Genomic DNA, 17956 nt, shown 5'->3' on the forward strand with positions numbered 1-17956 from the left:
CTACGAACGGTGGGGGTTGCTGGTGAAAGCTCGGATGATGGATCTCCGTACCTAATGGGTACGTTCGTACAGACTGAATATTCGGAGCCGATATTGAACGCGAAGCCGTTTCGACTACGACTATATCCGATCATTGTTCAAACTAGAATCATTCGATCGCTAAAGATTTCATTTCCTTCGTGTGATTTCAAAACGTGTGAATAATTATATAACCGTTATATGCATTTCCATCGAATTATATCATTAATAATTATTAGCGGTGAAATGAAATAATTTTGCTATACCGTACGTTCCAGTTAAGGATTACGAATCAATTATCCTAGATTAGTTGCTAGATAGATACGCAATTGAAATCAAATCGATGGTTAAGACTTTGAGAATAGAATTATAATCGTTTTCTCTGTATTTAAAAGTATTTAAACTGAATATTTTTAGAACTATACAACTATATAATTTTTTTTCGAACCATTAAAATATCTAATCTTGGACGGTATGCTTCTATTCATCAAGATATTTTAACAAATTTCATATTTTCATAAATCTTAGTCTTCTCTGCACTAACGAGATACGTACCCAATTTTCATTTGGCATTCATCAGGAATCCTTAGAAGAGGAGAAAAGCTGTAGGAGGAATCAGGCAAATAAATCCAACAACGATGCACATTTCTGTAATCCCTTTTTTTTTATGAAACAATAATATACAGATATCTATAGTAAATTCCATCTGTAATAATTCGTGTCCACATTATTTACAGAAATATATTTATATTCATATTTACTTCCTTATATGTATATATATATATAGATCGGTGAGCTCGTTTACCTATGTCGCAGTTTTGGTCTCACGGATTATCGTGCTTGTTACGATCGACATCGCGACGCTAAAACCTTAACCTTAATTCGAGTTTCGTCGAAAACGTTAAGCTAGGCTTGCACGACGACGACAATCATGTATTTCTCACGCTTTACACATACACGTACACGTACACATGCATACACCCTCTCACGCGCATCGGATAAACGTGACATGTAACAGACAATTTCAAAGAAACGTGATCAACATTTAAAGCCTGGCTTTTCTGCCTCTCTTTTTTCACCTTTTTTTTTTTCTGTTTTTTTCTTTAACTATGAACATCGCGATCGAACGTCGTTTCCGGTTTTCATCGTTGTCGTCGAGACAGAGCCAGTGGCGTATCAAAATTTCTCGTTCTTTTCTTTCTTGATATTTTATATTTTTCATATCAGTTCGGTTAACGGTCGTGCTTCGAAGTTCTAATATGTTCGATAAAGCTACGTGTAAAGTACGAGCTCGTTAAAACGATCGTTTCTGACAGCCATGGAATCGTACTGGCAGGGAAACGAACCAGAAACGAGGACGCAATTCCTTCTCTGGTCGGGGCCCACAGTTACGAGAAACACGGAAACACGGAACGACACTTTCCTCGTGGAGCTCCTTGGTGCACCTTAATTGATAAAGTTGGTTTTCTAATCGTGTGGAATCCGAGTGAACTTTGGGTTCGCATCGTACTCTTCACGGCGATGTTCCATTCTAATCGTTGCCCTACTTTATCAACATTGTCTATTTCATCATTATCGTTTGGGACATTATTGTCGCCTGTGAATTACGTCTTAATTTAAGTTGTCGATCGATAATTCTGCGTGATACGTTGCTCGATAACGTTGTATATGCAAATAAACTTGTGCATTATACATATATTCTGCGTATTTGCATCGTAGGGAAAGCGGCGTACAGTGACAAACTGAACGAGGTATCGAAAAGTAAGGAAGCTTGTATCTTTTTTTTTTTTTAATGTTTTTATAGTGCAACATCGTTCATTAGAATATGTCTAAAGCAGATGTGTAACGATTCTAATTGAATGTTATAAAAATTGCCGACCTTACAGTATGTGTACTTAGATAATTATTTTCTGCTCTGTTTGTTATTGATACTTGTCTTTTCAAACCATTTTCGTAAGAGACCCTGTAGATTTATTATTTTGAAAAGAGTACGCTTAAAGGATATCGCAGTGAGCACTTTGATTCCTCGATTATACCTGTATACCTGTAACTTCGTTGTGTAGTGGCATTGAAATTATAAAAACGACGATCATTTTAGTAAATAATCACCCTGAAACAAGTATTCTAAATTAAACGATATATATAAACGATATATTCTAAATAATACGATATATATAAATGAAGAACTCTTGATAAAAGACACATTGAAATAACTTTAATTCTTAAACAAATAATATTGGCCCGTGAAAATTAAACTCTACGTTTAAATATTCATTCTCCACTCATCCTTCAACCAACAAACCACTGGTTTATTTATTGCCCCTGTTATTATTTCTACTCACCTCTACGTTATTCTCGTGTTCTTGTTTTCATTTTGATGAATATCGATACCGATATTCAATATTTAATTACCTGTAATTACGTTTCCCCGTTTCGATGCGAGATACTGAACACGAATATCGCTGAAAATTAACTATCAAATAATCAATACATCATCGATAGAGACATAGGGGCGCGTTCAACTAGCTCTTCTATCCCCTTCCCTTGGTTTCTCCAAGTGTGCAAATCTGAATGGTTCAGAGGTAGAAAGGTCGACGCCAGGCATTGTCCATCCACAGGACATAGGAAGTTAATTAACCTTCAACGTGGAGCGTCGCTATGATTTCGTTTTCGTCGATTTCTAACGATGCCCGATCGAGAAACAATATTATACGGCCGTCCTTTTCTCATCGAGGCAGCCTTAATTGCCTACCCGCATCGATATTCGGCCAGAATTAATTTTCAGTTCACTCAAATGTATGATCTTTCACGCCTTACACCGATGAAAATGCAAATCGAACCCTGGCTTTTCTTTCATACAGCCTGAAATTAATTTTCAGTTTTACGTGATAGTAAACGATGAGGTAATTCTCGTTTGAAATAAAAGAAAGGAAAAGAAAAGGGGACGACGAAGGGCTTAAAGGTCGTGGGTCGCTGACGACCGTTCAGTTCTATCTCGTATAATTCGATCCAATCACAAGCTCGGCCCGCTCGATTTCGTCATCTCAAAATCTTCCGACGAGTGGAATCCTACTCGAGTTTTTTTCTATTTCACGTTTACCGGACCAGATTAATTTCCGAGTTTTTTTTTATTTCGCGTTTACCGGACCAGATTAATTTCCGAGTTAAGCCACAAAAATCGATTTTTTGCCGATCTTTGTTGAACAAAAAATTATTCGAATCGTTTAAATTCATTTGGTCCTTGCTATCGGCATGATATTTGTACGAGCATGTGTCACGGGGATAGAAGAATTCATCACAGAGATGTTTAACCTGTTTCAAGAATGCTTCACTGCCTCTAAAACAGGAAGAGTTTTTTCAAACCTTCCCAGATAGTCTTAAAATACGTTTCATGCATTCGATCAAAAGAACAAATATAAGTTGCGGTTATCTGTTATCGTTATAACTCAATGTATCCAGGAGTCACCAAAATTTCAATACCTTTCGCAAACGACGTCTTTTTAAGATCCCATACGGTTTAAGATACACACGATCGTTTTACATCGATCACAAAAATTGTTTGCGCTATATTTACGGCGCGTTCTCCAACAAGAAGAAGAGAGATACGTTTATTACATGCTTTTATTAGCGTTCAAAACTGTCCTCTTATCGAATCGATGAGCAGATCGTAAGAACATGGTGGCTGTAAAACAGATCGTAACAAAAGAACCAGGCGATACTTGCAAAGTATCTGTATCCTGATCGCGCGTTGTCTTTGAACGATCACAGAAGAAACGCAAGAATATTCGTTGTCTTTCCGAACTAGTGCACGCTGGTTCACTCTTGTGCTGAAAGGAACGCTTTTATAGCGTGTGGCCGCTGCGAAGATCGTGCAACAAATTGCGTGGATCTGCGCGGAGCTGCCGAACGATCCTTTCGTTTGAGCGTTTTTTATCGCTTTAAAGGTATTGGTTCCACATGGTTGCTTTTAGCGACAGCATAGGAAAAACGTAATACGTTTTCTTTTGATGAGATTTTTTAGAACTTCCTTCTATATCGCTAGAATAGTTCCACCCCAATTGCAAACTAATATTCCGTTTTAATATTTTCTACGCCTAGTCTATCCAAATTCAGTATTTTCGTTAGAAAAGTCTTTACAGTAAATTTATCGATCAGTTTCCCCGACGTACTCTTATTTTCCTCGAAAATAAAATTTCTCAAATACTTTTAGCGACCAATTTTTCAGAAAGGCGTTCGTTCTCGATTCGATAAGTATCCAATAATTTATCGTTCAATCCTACGACACAGTCGAAAATTAAAAATAAAAGAGAATCGCATGAAAAGAGCGTTTAAAAAGAACATCTTCAAGATGTCAATACGAAAGCTGCTAAACGACGCGTGAAAACGAAACGTAGCAATGGAAAGCGTTACAGGAGATGAGTTATCAAAAGAAGTTCTCAGTTTCCAGAGTTTCAATCCAACAGCGAATGTCATACTTGTACTTAACCCTTCTCCTTTTTCATCCTACACTCGTGCCATTACAAACGTAGAATCACCATAGGGATTTTTCTTCGCTCGAATGGTTTACACATCGATGCAACATAAGGTATTTCCACGACGAAAGATAGTTGAAAACGTTATCTTCCACTCGGATAACGAACGATATAGAGGTTCGAAGGGTAAAAGGAGCTCTAGGCTGGCTGTTCGCCTGCAATTCCCTTGATACCTCGTGGTAACGGATGAGTTTCATCAGTGAATTCCGCCCCAGTCGACTATAGGACTCTACCTATAGTGAATAAAGATCGAAAGACTTTTAAAAAGCTACTGAAACGAATGCTCGGTGTTCTCGACTTTCGAATTATTTTGCACGAACAAATATTCGCCATCACTCCCGACTATTGACCCGTATCGGTTATCTACATGTATATTACACTGATAGTTTTCTAACTATTGTTTGTCGAAATTGGCTAACTGCTCGCTTGTTGTTAGAGTTTGGCTAGTCATGTTTAAAGAAGGATAACCTGCAAACACACGTGTGTTTGGCGAATGTGCAAAATTTATGTCGTGTTTGGATGCTGAGCTGTGTACTTAGTGATATTTCGCAGTATACGTGAGTTTGAAAAGAAAAAATATTTGCTCTTCCCATTTCCTCTAACGCCAGCCAACCTTCTAATTTCGAGATTTATTACAACGAATGTATTCAGTTTTCTAATTCACTTTCGGTTCATTTCGGGTTTTTACCCTGTATGTTGATTATTTGAAATCTTGCAATCTTAAAACCGACGTGTGTAACCTTCATATGCGATTATTATCGTTTTTCGATATTATATGTATTTGTTAGTGTTTGATTTTTCAAATTCTGTAACATTGTTTTGTAATTCTAGTTTCTCATATCCATCTTTTAACAATAACGTTGGTTTGCTCCTCTTTTGTCATGGAAATACATGGCTATGACGATGTAGACTCTACAGAAAGAGGAAAAAGTATTCGATGATCTACGTTAAAGTTCAGAGCTCGAGCTTATTTCGTCCCATAGAAAATCCTGCATTATCTTCTTACTTTCCATTTTTGTATTTCTGGGCTACGTACATACCACACCGTTCTCGTACAACATTCTCTTTAAAATACAAAAAATATAAACTCGTACGGAATTATTGAAATATAATTTAGACTCAGAACTTTTTAAATATTGAATTTAATAAAGTATAGAATATCGATAAGCGTTTGAACGTAGTGATATTTATGAATAATACCGTATTGAGATAAACAACAATACAAATACCGTATACTTTACGTTACACCGTATGCGACTATCGAGACTAATGTCACAGCTGAACCGATACACCGTATGCTTTTTATTCTTTCAGTTTTCACGTCTGCAGATACGCTGTTTACATACAATGTTGATATATGAACAGAAAAGGGATTAGCTTGGGCGTTACGATGACACCAACAGCGCTTATTATAAACGAAGAAACACGGAGAACGACAATTTTTAAGAGGATATCAAAGCAAAAAAGCACTGGATGAAGGAGTTTGGCCCCTCTTCGAAAGTTCGATAGCGAGCTGAAACAGTCGTTTTTCAAACTTTACAGTTACGCTCGACAAATCTCCTTTTTTCCCCTGGTTAAAGCTTCGTTGTTAACTTCGTGAAATCTTTCTCGAAACTTCACGACCAAGTTTGTTTTTCCCTGAATGCCTGTCTATTGTTTCATCATTGTCTGCTGGTGCAGCTGTGCATAAATCTTAGCGTTTGACGTTTGCATAAACTCTACCCTAGTTTTTCGACCAAAAACTTCATTTTGCGATAACGACCTAAGGACAACAAAGAATCGTGTAAAAAGAAAATCTTTATTTCACCGAGTATTTTATAAAGTATAGCGATTTTATCATATAGCCTCGTATAATAACAAGCAACGGATATAATTTTGAAATTTGCGATAATATTAATAAGAATCTCCAAGTAATAATAATAAATCGCGTTTAACGATAAACTCTAACGATAATAATAACAAATACATTCGCGAGTAATTCAGCTGGAGAAAATTTGTAACAGCAATTTACGTCGTCTGGTTACCAGATGTCTTCGTATATGTGTCTAATACATACGCGTCACAAAGAAACGTTCGTTCGAGTTTTTATCGCGACTGCAGTGTTACTAATCGAAAATTGATTAGTTTCGTCCTTGCACGTTGCACTTGTGCCATGTAAGCATGCAAAAACATGATTCGTGGAATCTACGTACAAGGAACGACAAACGTTAACAAGGCAAATGAATAGAAGTAGAAGCGCTAGCGATATGTCAGAAGTTCAGAGCGAACAATTCCTTGCAGAATTAATCCTCTGCAATGAGGATTGTACTTTGACTTGAACATTGAAATTGTACGAAATAATTTATTCCTACCAATTATTCGTTTGTGATTTGGAAATAAAAATAAGAAAATTTAATCAATTTTAATTCGTTTTTCACATAAGCAAACAGAATCCAATTATAGAGAGTTAAAACAAAGTATTTGAAGCTGGGCAATTAAAATACAGAATAACAGAAATTGTATTTCCAAATATAATAAAAAATAAAGAAGAAGCGCTTATGAGCGTTTCAATTTGATCCAACAATCGTCCTCCTAACGACATATATATTTGGTTTTATAGCGTTATCTTAAAGTATCATTCGCGTTTAAAGTATTATTCGGGTATTTCATCATCCCAGGAGAAATTCTTTTACGACGAATTAAACGAGACGAGCTTCGCCTCTACGAAATACCTTATCCTTCGCGATATCTCGAAAACGAATTTCCCTTGTTCTAACGTTCTTCCCTCGCAAGCAACAATTTACGCTTAGATAAACTTGTTTCTTGCCAACGGTAACGATTCTGATACCAAGTCTAATGGAAAGCTGACAGCAAAGTTGAAAATATCCAAAGTCGAAATGAAGTTTCCGACGAGTACGTGTATCGAAGAATTTGTAGCTGATCTCTGCAGTCGTTGAAAATAGAACGTTTCAATGAACACGCGCGACGAAAATATCGACTCCCGCGCTTTATACATTATGAAATTTTCAACAGAGTGATTCGCAATGTAGAAACACGATGATCTTATTTTTAAAAAATCTACGATTCGGCCTGAGCACAATCTCGGTGATTTTATTTCGCAATGGTACAGAGCTTATGTAAAAACATCATATTCAAATAAATCTCTCTGATATGCTGATTATAGATCGAAGGACCAGGCACTGATATAGATGTAAAAGTATAATAAAAGTAAAGAAAAATTAAGGAAGTGAGGACGTCTAATATATTTCAAATTTATGCAAAATCAAATTACTATGTATCTCTTTGATCACTTAAAATATTAAAATAATTTCATATATTTGAAATTAAAATTTGCAGTTCGTAATAACGACGCATTGTCCTACCTAAATTCGAATGACGACTGTGTATTAAACGACTTCATTTTGAAATCTCGATGGTTCAATGCCTCGAGAATCTCCTTTTCGACGTGGATAGTAATCCAGGATCAAAGTGAATCTGATTTTGCAAATGGTCGTTTGTGTCAGATCTGATCGATCGCGATTATTTTCCCTTCAATCCTTCTCGTTTTTTGCATTTTTATGGGGAACACGATCGATCTAATCACTACTCTGATCGACATTCGACCAAAAAAAAAAAAAAAGGAAACGAAGTTTGAATGTTTCCTGAAAATTCCAGATGACGAGAGATTGCTATTAAACTCGATATCACAGAGCGAATTATCATACATTTGAATTAAACGCGCTTTTCTTGAGAGTCCCAGCGACTGTCGCTCGTTTTCGAATCTCAAAATTTCCATTCAAATGCTAATGAGGGGGCCCGTTATAACAGTTCCGATATTATTTGCATTTCATCCGTTTGCGGCATAACTTTATCGTTATAACGTATGTTTCCCCGAAAATTTATTTGGAAAGTCAATTTATTCGATCAAAGATAGTTAAATCGATCTTTCGACTTTTATGTAACGTATAGCTGTAGAACAATTTCAACAAATTGAACAAACGAATTGGATACGTTTCTATGTATCAAGTACTTTCGAAACACGATATTAGTAGAATTATCTTGAAATGTTGTTGATGATATAATTCCATTCTATCATACAAATTTACAATCTATTCCCACTCGTGCAAATTGTTCGGTCAATTGAGATGGATTGTATTTTCAACTTCGATGGAACTAAAAAATAAAAATAGTCAAAAAAGAAAAAAGAATGTATTTCCCCATGGAAATAACCATTTTTATCGACCCTCCATTCTTTTCATTTTCATCGTTACAGAATTAAAATAGACGAACTAAAATTTTCATAGAACGAAAATATTCAATAAAACGATTGGCACGGCCAACCGATCGATGTATTTCTTGCGATATCTATAAGTTTATATATATATGAATAATATTCAATGTACCTCTAACCGGACAATCTCTTACCCTATAACACACCACACTTTAAAACCACTTTTCAAACCGAGGAAAAACATCGTAACGCAACGTAACGTAACATCACTGGTGTAAGAATTACTTTCACGAATTTCGAGCAACTTCCTCGACACTTTCATTCGGCGATCGCGTCCGGATCTACACGCTTGACACCCCTTTAATCGAACCGAGTCGAGTCTATCAGGGAACTCTTCGCCGATCTCGGATGAAGTATCCTCGTCACGTAGCACTTGTAAACCCCATTTAGATTCTGTGAAAGCTTTGAAAGTCGGCGAAGTTCACCGAGCTGCCTTGGGATAGTCATTATCGTCGCAAATTGTCCTCTGAACTGCTTTGGATTCCCACCCTCTCACCGGGTAGCACTAAATTCTTTGCGAAATTAGGCAAGAACCGTCATTAACTGTTCGCCGAAGTGAGCAGAACCGCGACAGGGAGAGGAAGGGAGAGAGAGAGAGAGAGAGAGAGAGAGAGAAGGAGAGAGAGACAGACAGACAGACAGGGAGAGAAAGAGGGAGGAAGAGATAGGCGGAAAGCTTTCGCACGTCGTTCCATAGAGTCTGAAAACCTTTTGGACACACCTCCGCTCCACGACAAATTACCACTTCACGTTCCATCGTGTGTCCCCGTTTGCAAAACGCTCGACGTGAAACGCGTGACACGCCCGCTACTCGAACGGTTGGCCCATAATCTTCCAGTCGATCGTTCGACCGTTTTGGAACCGCGTAGGATCGCGTAGTATGCGAGATCGTCTATTGACTCTTGACGCTGATTAACCGAAGGCCCCCTTCGATCCACATGGGTATACACGTTTTATGGAAGGCCGTTTCTAGGAAGAAGCAGACTCCCGGGGCTGGGATTAATCCCGTTCCCCTCGAGGTGACGTAACAACCAGTACAAGATAAGAGACAGCCCCTCGTCGTACATTAGCCATCCGTTTAATCTATACCCTGGATTTTGTGAACAGCTTCCACCGGAGAATAGGCGTTACACTCGATCGAGGGCTCGACGTATCGAGAGCCAAGTTGATAAATTATTCGCTCGTATCCGCGCGCACGGAAATTCGAATATACATAGTCCCTGGTACTCGTTTTCCGTATCCTCCTTCACAAGCCACTTCTTCTCTCGTTTTATACGCGACTTCCGCGATCATTCTCACCAAGACGAAGGAAAGAATTAATAGACCTTCGGTTTACCCTCATCCGGTTGATTCGATCGAGTTACGATTCAAAACCCAAACCAGAAGAAATCTTCTTCTGCTGTTCCTTCCGCTCGAATGGTCTTTCGATGTTATAACTTTTTAATCCCGAAATACGAGACAAGCTCGAGAGATCATTAGGATCACCTGTTGTCTTCATCCTGACAGATTATCTGAAAGCTTCCTTGGGGTGGTTCAGGTCGAACGTAACTGAGAACTATTCACCGGAAGAGGCTCTAACGGGCATTAACTCGTTCCCTCGAGCAGGCATGGTGGAATGGCAAGGATAAGGGGCAGCAGAACACTGGTTAGCGAATGGAAGCCAGCCGGTTCGAGAGACGCGCCGGATTTCGTGGGTGGATTTCTGGCCTGGTCATTCATCACATCGCTGGATATCGCGGCGCTGTTCGGCTCCGCCGAGGGACAGCTTATCGGGGCGCTCATTGTGTCGTTGCTGGATATGGAATCTCGGGAGCAGCGGCTCGCGTGGTGACCCAGACAGGAGGCGTACGAGATCGCATGAGGTATATAGCTCTGGTCGACGCTACCGGAGAACAAGACATTCGCTAGAGGACCGATGGCGAACACTGGCACGTCCTCGCCGCCGTGTGTCGCCCAGGCACGTGGTACTCCAGCCGTCTGCAATCCAAAACCAACATTCCAGCGTTAATTGCATGGATCAGCTTCTGCGTTAATTACGTATATGTTTATATATACGCTTTGCTGTAAGAATTTGTACAAAATTTGGGTATTTGTAAATTTAAGAAAATGCAATGATTTATTTGCCTCGACTAATAGTCGCGAAATTTTACAACTTTTAGAACTGCCTTTGTTCATTCTAATGGCCATTTGCCAAGCGAAATAATTTATGTCGATAGCAAATTTATTTATACACCGTAATATTTCTTACTTATTGACTTGAATACCAGGCGCTTCAGTATAAAATCGCATAGTCTGAAAATTTCGCATGCAATTGAGGTACCACATACGACGTGCACGTCGATTCCTTACTGCTGAAGTGAACCCGTTCGTAATCCGCGTCGAAAGGATAATCGCGGAACAGTGGCGATAAATCACGCCATAAATTTCGAGCCGGTACCGCGATTTCCCGGCGTGAACGAAATTCCAGCCGGCGGCCTCGTTACCAACCAAGCCTACAATTTCAAGCTTGTAATTATGATGCACGAGCAACTGATATTCTCCGCAACACCGATAGAAACCGACATTACGACGTTTCCGAAGCTTCAGGCTATGCTTCTTCGATCCGTCCCGCCCTCTGGTCCCTCCTTGTTTACAACCCCCAAGAGAAACAAAAGAAATGTAGGTAAAAAGAAGGCAAAGGGAAAAGAAAAAAAAATGTGCTTCACGAGGGTACTTTCGCGAGTACGGTGGAAACGGTCGACGAACCCCTTTAACACATCCAACCCCGGCGATCGAATGAAAGGATGCATCCTAGAGCGTGGTGCGCGACGGGTGGAAATCTTCGCCTGTGTAGAAAACGAGCAACGCCGCTAGCTGGTACTTCTATCGAGCATACGGCGTATAAAACTTTCATCGAGCTGGAAAGGCCCGGCAGCATTACGTCTCGTCGGGAATTGAAATCGGCACGCGCGAAACTTTCGTAAAAAGTAAAGATACGTCGACACAGTTTTCTTCCGATCGTCCATCGAAGGATCCGCGGGCGATCACGAAACGCTACTTAGTTCGCCTTTTATGGAGTTGGAACTTTGCTGTCGAGTAGATATACAGCGCGGATGTGAGTAAGGGGTAAGAAGGGTGATTTGACCGTAGGGGAACGCGTGGGACGGATTAATGTTCCGTGTTCTTTCTCGTGTAAGCTGCGGAGAATCTTGCGGTAAAGATGGATCGTATAAAGGGAGATCTTGCCCGCTCGTAAAGATCATCTATACACGATGATACGGAGCTTTGTCTTGGAAAAAGTTGGAACAAGTATCTACGCTGTGTAACGATGTTTTTATATATTTTAAGAAATTAAAGAACCAGTTTGGAAATTAATTTCTTAACCGTGTTGTTTCCATGGCACTCGTATAAGCTACTGTTTTACTTCGTTATTTCATTGCTTTTATCAGAGACTAATCATAGAATTATAGGTAATTTTTCTTTGACTCAGCTTGAAACTTCTCCATTTTCTCCATTTATTCCAATAATATTTCGAATTCTACAGAGCTGTTCAAGACGAATGCATCGAGACCGCCGGAATCGTTTTAAGTCCATTTCTTCCTATAGTTCTTTGCACGGATCACTTGCGTAATTTATGACAGGTTACCCGTGTGGACGACGTTGCTCTCGTAGAACGTTCTTGTCTAAGAATTCCCTAAGATTTTCCCGAAGCTTCTGGCGTTCCGGGAAGGATCGAACCGAAGGAACTCGAATATCTCGACCTATTTTGCTCCCGTTGCTCACGAAATTTCTCGTGTAACAGCTTTGCTTTATTATCCGTGTCATTGGCTTCTACTGACCACCGCGTCTAGCGATGAATCAGGGATTACAAAACGGAAACGTGCAACTTATCGACAGCATCATCTTTGAGTTATGATGTATTACAGTAAACATTATTTAGACAGCGTAACGAGATAAGTACAGGAGGCAGGAAAGTAACAGAAAAGATAAAATCGATCGAAAGTCAATTTTTCATATTTGTAGTACCAGTTCTAGAATCGAATCGGTTAATTATCAGTGATTAATTGATTAATAAGTTATCTAATTTGTTGGATTATTTATTCAGAATCGATCGTTTATAATGAAGAACCGTATAAACAAGTAAATTCATCGGCTTTAGAGTTTCATGAACTGAATTTGCCAATAAATTCAGGCACCGGTCAAATATAGTATTTAATTAAAAGTACACCAATAGGATAGCTCGTATGCGCAACACTAGGCAAAATATATTTGCCAACTGTACATGTAGCGTTATTTAAAAATCCACTTCATCGGTATATCTTTCGTTCTTTTTGACAAATATTGTATTTTCCAACATCGTTACAAGCGTAAAATACTAGTCGCTGATTGCCGAAGTGTTGTTTAAATTGGTAACAAGAGAGTGAGAAAATCAAATCGTTCGCCGAAAAATTAAGCTCCTGTACGTTCGAAAAATAAATCTTCCGGGTTTTACGATAGTGGAATAAATAACAAATGAATACGTCAGCTTGCCCCATGATCCGGGAAACTGTTCGTTGAATTATACAGAGCCACCAGCTACCAGTGCACTGCGACGCTATAGGTCAGAGAAGAGAAGGTTAAAAAGCCGTCGTAAAGCGTCGAATCGAAGTAAACGGGATGGCGATCCCTTGGGAGAGCTAGCTCTCTTACGATCGTTCCGCAATAGTGGCCGAAATCTACGCGGCGCGTCGGAGTACGATATCTCATAGAATTATTGTCCGCCCGGGAGGCAAGCTTAAATATCGCACAGCATGCAGTTGCCATCCATCATCGGACCATTCGAGTCGAACGATTCTCCAAGCACTCCATCGTCTAAAACCGTCGATCTTCGTCGATGAACGGAAATGATATTCCACGCGAAGTAAACAGAGTTATCGTGACACGGAACAGCCGCTCGACCAAATTAGCCAATTGGACCCGATCAGTTAAACGTATTATCTCCTTTAAAAGAATAAAAAATACTCGTTTGATTATTACGTTTCGTCTTGCCGAAATGAACGGACTGGAATAAAATTGGATTTCTTATCTCAGTTGAAAAGATCGTAAAGGAAATACTCGAGTGGCAGATGATTGGATCTTAACCAGCGATTCCGTTCATCGATCCCGCGGTAACGCTACTTTTGCAACGATTTTTACTGTTAGCTGTATCTATGCGTATAGGAATTGAGGCGTAAATAGAAATGTTCGTGGTGGAGTTTTAGTGGAAGGTGAATGTGAATGGGACGTAAGAGATTCGAACGAGAAGAGAGATGTAAAAGAAGGAACAGATTTTCTGAATTGATGACCTACATCTCTCGGGATTTTTTGATTAAACGACAAAGGAGTGAAATTTTCCATTTGTCTCTGCCAGGATGGCTGCGTACATATTTGAACAAAATATGTAACTTTCGTTATTTAATTTAAAATGTAAATACGAGGAAATAATCGCATAAAATGTTGATAGAATCAGTGCAGGAAGAAAACAAAATACGATGCAGCTTCGAAGTAAAATAAATAAACAGTAAATATGTAAAATAATAGTAAAATACGTATTTTTGAACTCAAACGAACACAGTATTTCTGAATATTTTAAAATTTTCATCGGATCGGTAATTCATCCAAAACATCGCGCATTTTAATGTATATATAATAATGTATAATAATGTATAATAATCATAATAACGTATAATAATCAAGTTAGCAAGAGTTATTTAGCGAGTCAATTTTCCAATCATTTTCAACTTTTATACGCAACGTACATGCTCGTCATGGAAAACCTCAAAGACGAGACTCGTAAAGATTGATTTTCCATTCCGAGACACGGGAAGAAAGTTCATAGTGCGTGCTACAAATTCCGATTGCGGATCGGTTGCAGTGGCAACGATTATTGCTTATCGCGTTCATGATTACTGCTACGCGGAAAGACGATATTTCTCTGATAATAAGCTGCGATATATCTAAATGAACGATTTAATTTCGACCAATTAATTATAAAATATCTCAAACGATATCAGCGAAGCTTTTGCTTATGCAATCGTGAAAGACAAACAAACTGGAAACAAAAAGAGTAATAATAAAATAACATATTCGTCGTTAACGTGTATTTTTAATAAAATTCACGTATATTTAAAGTGGTTAAAAAAAAAAAAAAAAAAAAAAAAAAGAACAAATATATTACGGAGGGAACGGTCACTTTAATGAACGTAAAACTCTTATAGTTCTATTCATTTTCTCTCCGCCTCTCCTTGCCATGTACTCGCCACTCGTTCCAATTTTTCTTCCTCCTCTTTTGCATAAGTCTTATGAAAACGCGCTTTATTTTTGTGAAACTGGGTTACCATTTATTTTATTAAGACTGAATCGCATTTCTTTTTTTTTTTTTTTTTTGCCTCAACCAGAAACAGGCAAAGGGAAACTCGAGAACGTTTACGTTTGAAGAAGGGAATGTTTCCACACTAATTAACGTATAATTGTCCGACTCTACGTGACATTTCTTTCCATGTTCGATCAACCGACGCTCGAAATACCCAGCCTCCGTTACAAGTAGTAAATTCGAACATGAAACTTTCAGCTGGCCGATGTGCAAATGTTAACGAACGTTACGAGAGAATGGAACGATGCTGTGGCCTGTTCGCGCGATTTTAATATTTCCAATTTTCTCTGCTTTGTAACGATCATTCTAGTTAGTCCGTGTGACATATCCGAAGAATTAAACCAACAGCCGATGCTGGAGAGCGTCGGGTATGCGTTTAATATCGCGAAACTGGGATGCTTTCACGAATACGTCCAACGAAATAGAATTGCTTTTTTAAATAGAATTTATTATCTGGGATTGAAGCCGTCTACTGGTTGATTTACAACGTGAACGTTACGCGTGATAAAGCTTTCAATACCGTATTTCACCGTAGAGTACTATATCGTACTGTACTTTCCTATGAATATCGTACTACAACGTGATAAACAAAAAACCTTCTTTTCAGACTGTCTCAAACTTCGTCCTTTTACTCTATCTTTAATTAAGATCTGCTACAAAAGTAAGTTCCCTAAGTTCCTTTGCACTCGCGAGAACTTTCTCGCTTTAAATCACTCTTCGATAACAAAAGACTCGAATTTACAATACGTACCGACTATACACATTTCAAGAATATTTAAGTAAAAGAGATCACCGACTCGTGGTTAGATTAAAAGTTATCAGGTCGGAAAACCAACCGATCGTCGGTGACCATTGAGTCTCGAAAACGGAAATGTGAATGAGAGGATGAAAATGGGAACGGGGACGACGGAGGACGGAATATATGAAGTTCGAAAGAGTTCCATCGAATATTTCGCGAATGAACCCCTCGACAAAGCGTGATGGATTTTTAAACGTGCCCTCGATATTTCAGCGCGATCATTTTCCGATCCAATAAACAGACGCGATATCTTTGCGAGAATATGAGCCGGCCGTTTTTACCTGAATGGAATCCTTGCCAGCTTCTCGTAAAATATTCCTCGGCTGCGTGTACCCAGGTCCGTTGCTGTACAATAACGTTGTATACGGTTGTCCATCAAGATCCGACACCTTGCTGTCAGAACCTGAAGCAAAAAAGGACATGCGATCGGCTCATCAATCAAAGCTACGTATAGAAACCGAGCGCTGTACATCGAGCACCGACCGATTAAAAGAAGTACCCGGTTGGGTATCATTAAGTCGTTATTTCACGGAAAATCAACGTTCCTAGTTAAGGATTAGCGAGAACAATGAGATATCCTGGCTTTTTATTCGCGCCAGAGAACTCGATCACTTTTAACGACGTTGTTTGCCCGAGTGATGGATAGTTGCAATTTAGTTTCACGAATGATGAATGCTGAAAGCAAACCTAGCCGAAATCCATCAGGCATATAGAAAATGCGAACTTACTCGTCAAGGTAAATGAGTATCAACTTCGATAACTTTTCATTGTTAAAGTACAGAATTTCATTTCGTTTCACTTTGATCAATATTTCTACTGATCTTCTTAGCTCTTTCAAACTCGATAACAATTTTAATCCAGGATCGTGAGCACGGCACTCTGTAAAGCAAGTAGAAGTACACGATAAAACATCCCAAACATTTTCAGTCGCAAATTCACAAAGTGAGATTCTGCAAATACTTTGGGCTCGAGCTCTTTCTTCAGGGCCTGTTTGTTAGTTAACTTAATTTAATGTAGTTGGCAATTATTAATATTCGCTGTAAATTTATTCATAACCGTGTTAGCTGTAATATGACAATAGACAAGAAATGAGTGGAGGAACAGGATGTTTCTTGATTTTACAAAATCGTAGAACAAAAGGAGACGGTATATGGTGTTCTGCACAAAGCTAACACAGAGGCGGAGAAGGGAAGAGATCGAAGAACACCGATAGAACGCTACATGGAGTTTAGTCGAAGCTATGTTAAAACATTCCGAACGTTCCCGGCGTCGAATCCTCTTGAACAACAGCCGATCTCCGCATCAAACACTTTAATCATCCGCCGTGAACCGCGGCGAACGATGAAAAGAATTCCATCGGGAATTCCGCAGGCGCGATCACGTCAGGAATTAAAGGCTGTTTAAACTGCTATCTTCGCGAAACTAGCCTGGCCACCGCAAAACACATTAATTGTTGGAAAGAACCGAGACCGTCGTTTCATGAATAAGTGGTTCAGCTTCGAACAAACGGGACAAAAAGAAGAAAATACGAAAGGCAAGGAGTTAGAGAGGAAGAAGACGTAGCGAACAGGAGAACCGGAAGAATAGACTTCAGGTCCATAGCCGCTGGTGAATATGTTTTATTCAAAAGTGTTCTTCATCGCTCTCTTTCTGCTACTTGAGCAGGAATCTTGGAAAAAATAATAGATGGTACCATTGCCGTTTCACGCTATCCGTCGTTTAACAATGTATAATTTCGCCGTTTATTCGCCGTGTAAATATAGCAGCACTCGCATTAAACGCATTAACCGCTTTCCTTTAAAGATCACGCGAACAACGCCCACCTCCGCGTTCAACTGTCCGCGCACAAAGCATTATACATGTGGCGTTATAAACACAGGTTTAGCCGGCTAATGGTACTCGGTAAAGAGAACAAATTCCAAGGGTATTTATACAAATTTTATCACCGATTCTCGGAATTGTTTGTT

At 39.1% G+C, this 17956-nt stretch overlaps 1 protein-coding gene across 2 annotated transcripts in view; it reads right to left on the minus strand.

The window, feature by feature from the left end:
• Positions 1-659: 659 nt before the first annotated feature.
• The window catches only part of LOC132916364 (alkaline phosphatase-like), a 261957-nt gene continuing 244660 nt past the window's right edge, over positions 660-17956 (minus strand). For both annotated transcript variants that reach the window (XM_060976283.1, XM_060976292.1), the window contains exons 8-9: positions 16271-16392; positions 660-10797 (exon numbers count right to left, since the gene is read on the minus strand). In XM_060976283.1, coding sequence (XP_060832266.1) covers positions 10405-10797; positions 16271-16392 — 515 coding nt within the window. In that variant the 3' untranslated portion in view covers positions 660-10404. The remainder of the gene's footprint in view (positions 10798-16270; positions 16393-17956) is intronic.

The sequence above is a fragment of the Bombus pascuorum genome, chromosome 1, assembly GCF_905332965.1.
Source record: "Bombus pascuorum chromosome 1, iyBomPasc1.1, whole genome shotgun sequence".
Lineage (NCBI taxonomy): Eukaryota > Metazoa > Arthropoda > Insecta > Hymenoptera > Apidae > Bombus > Bombus pascuorum.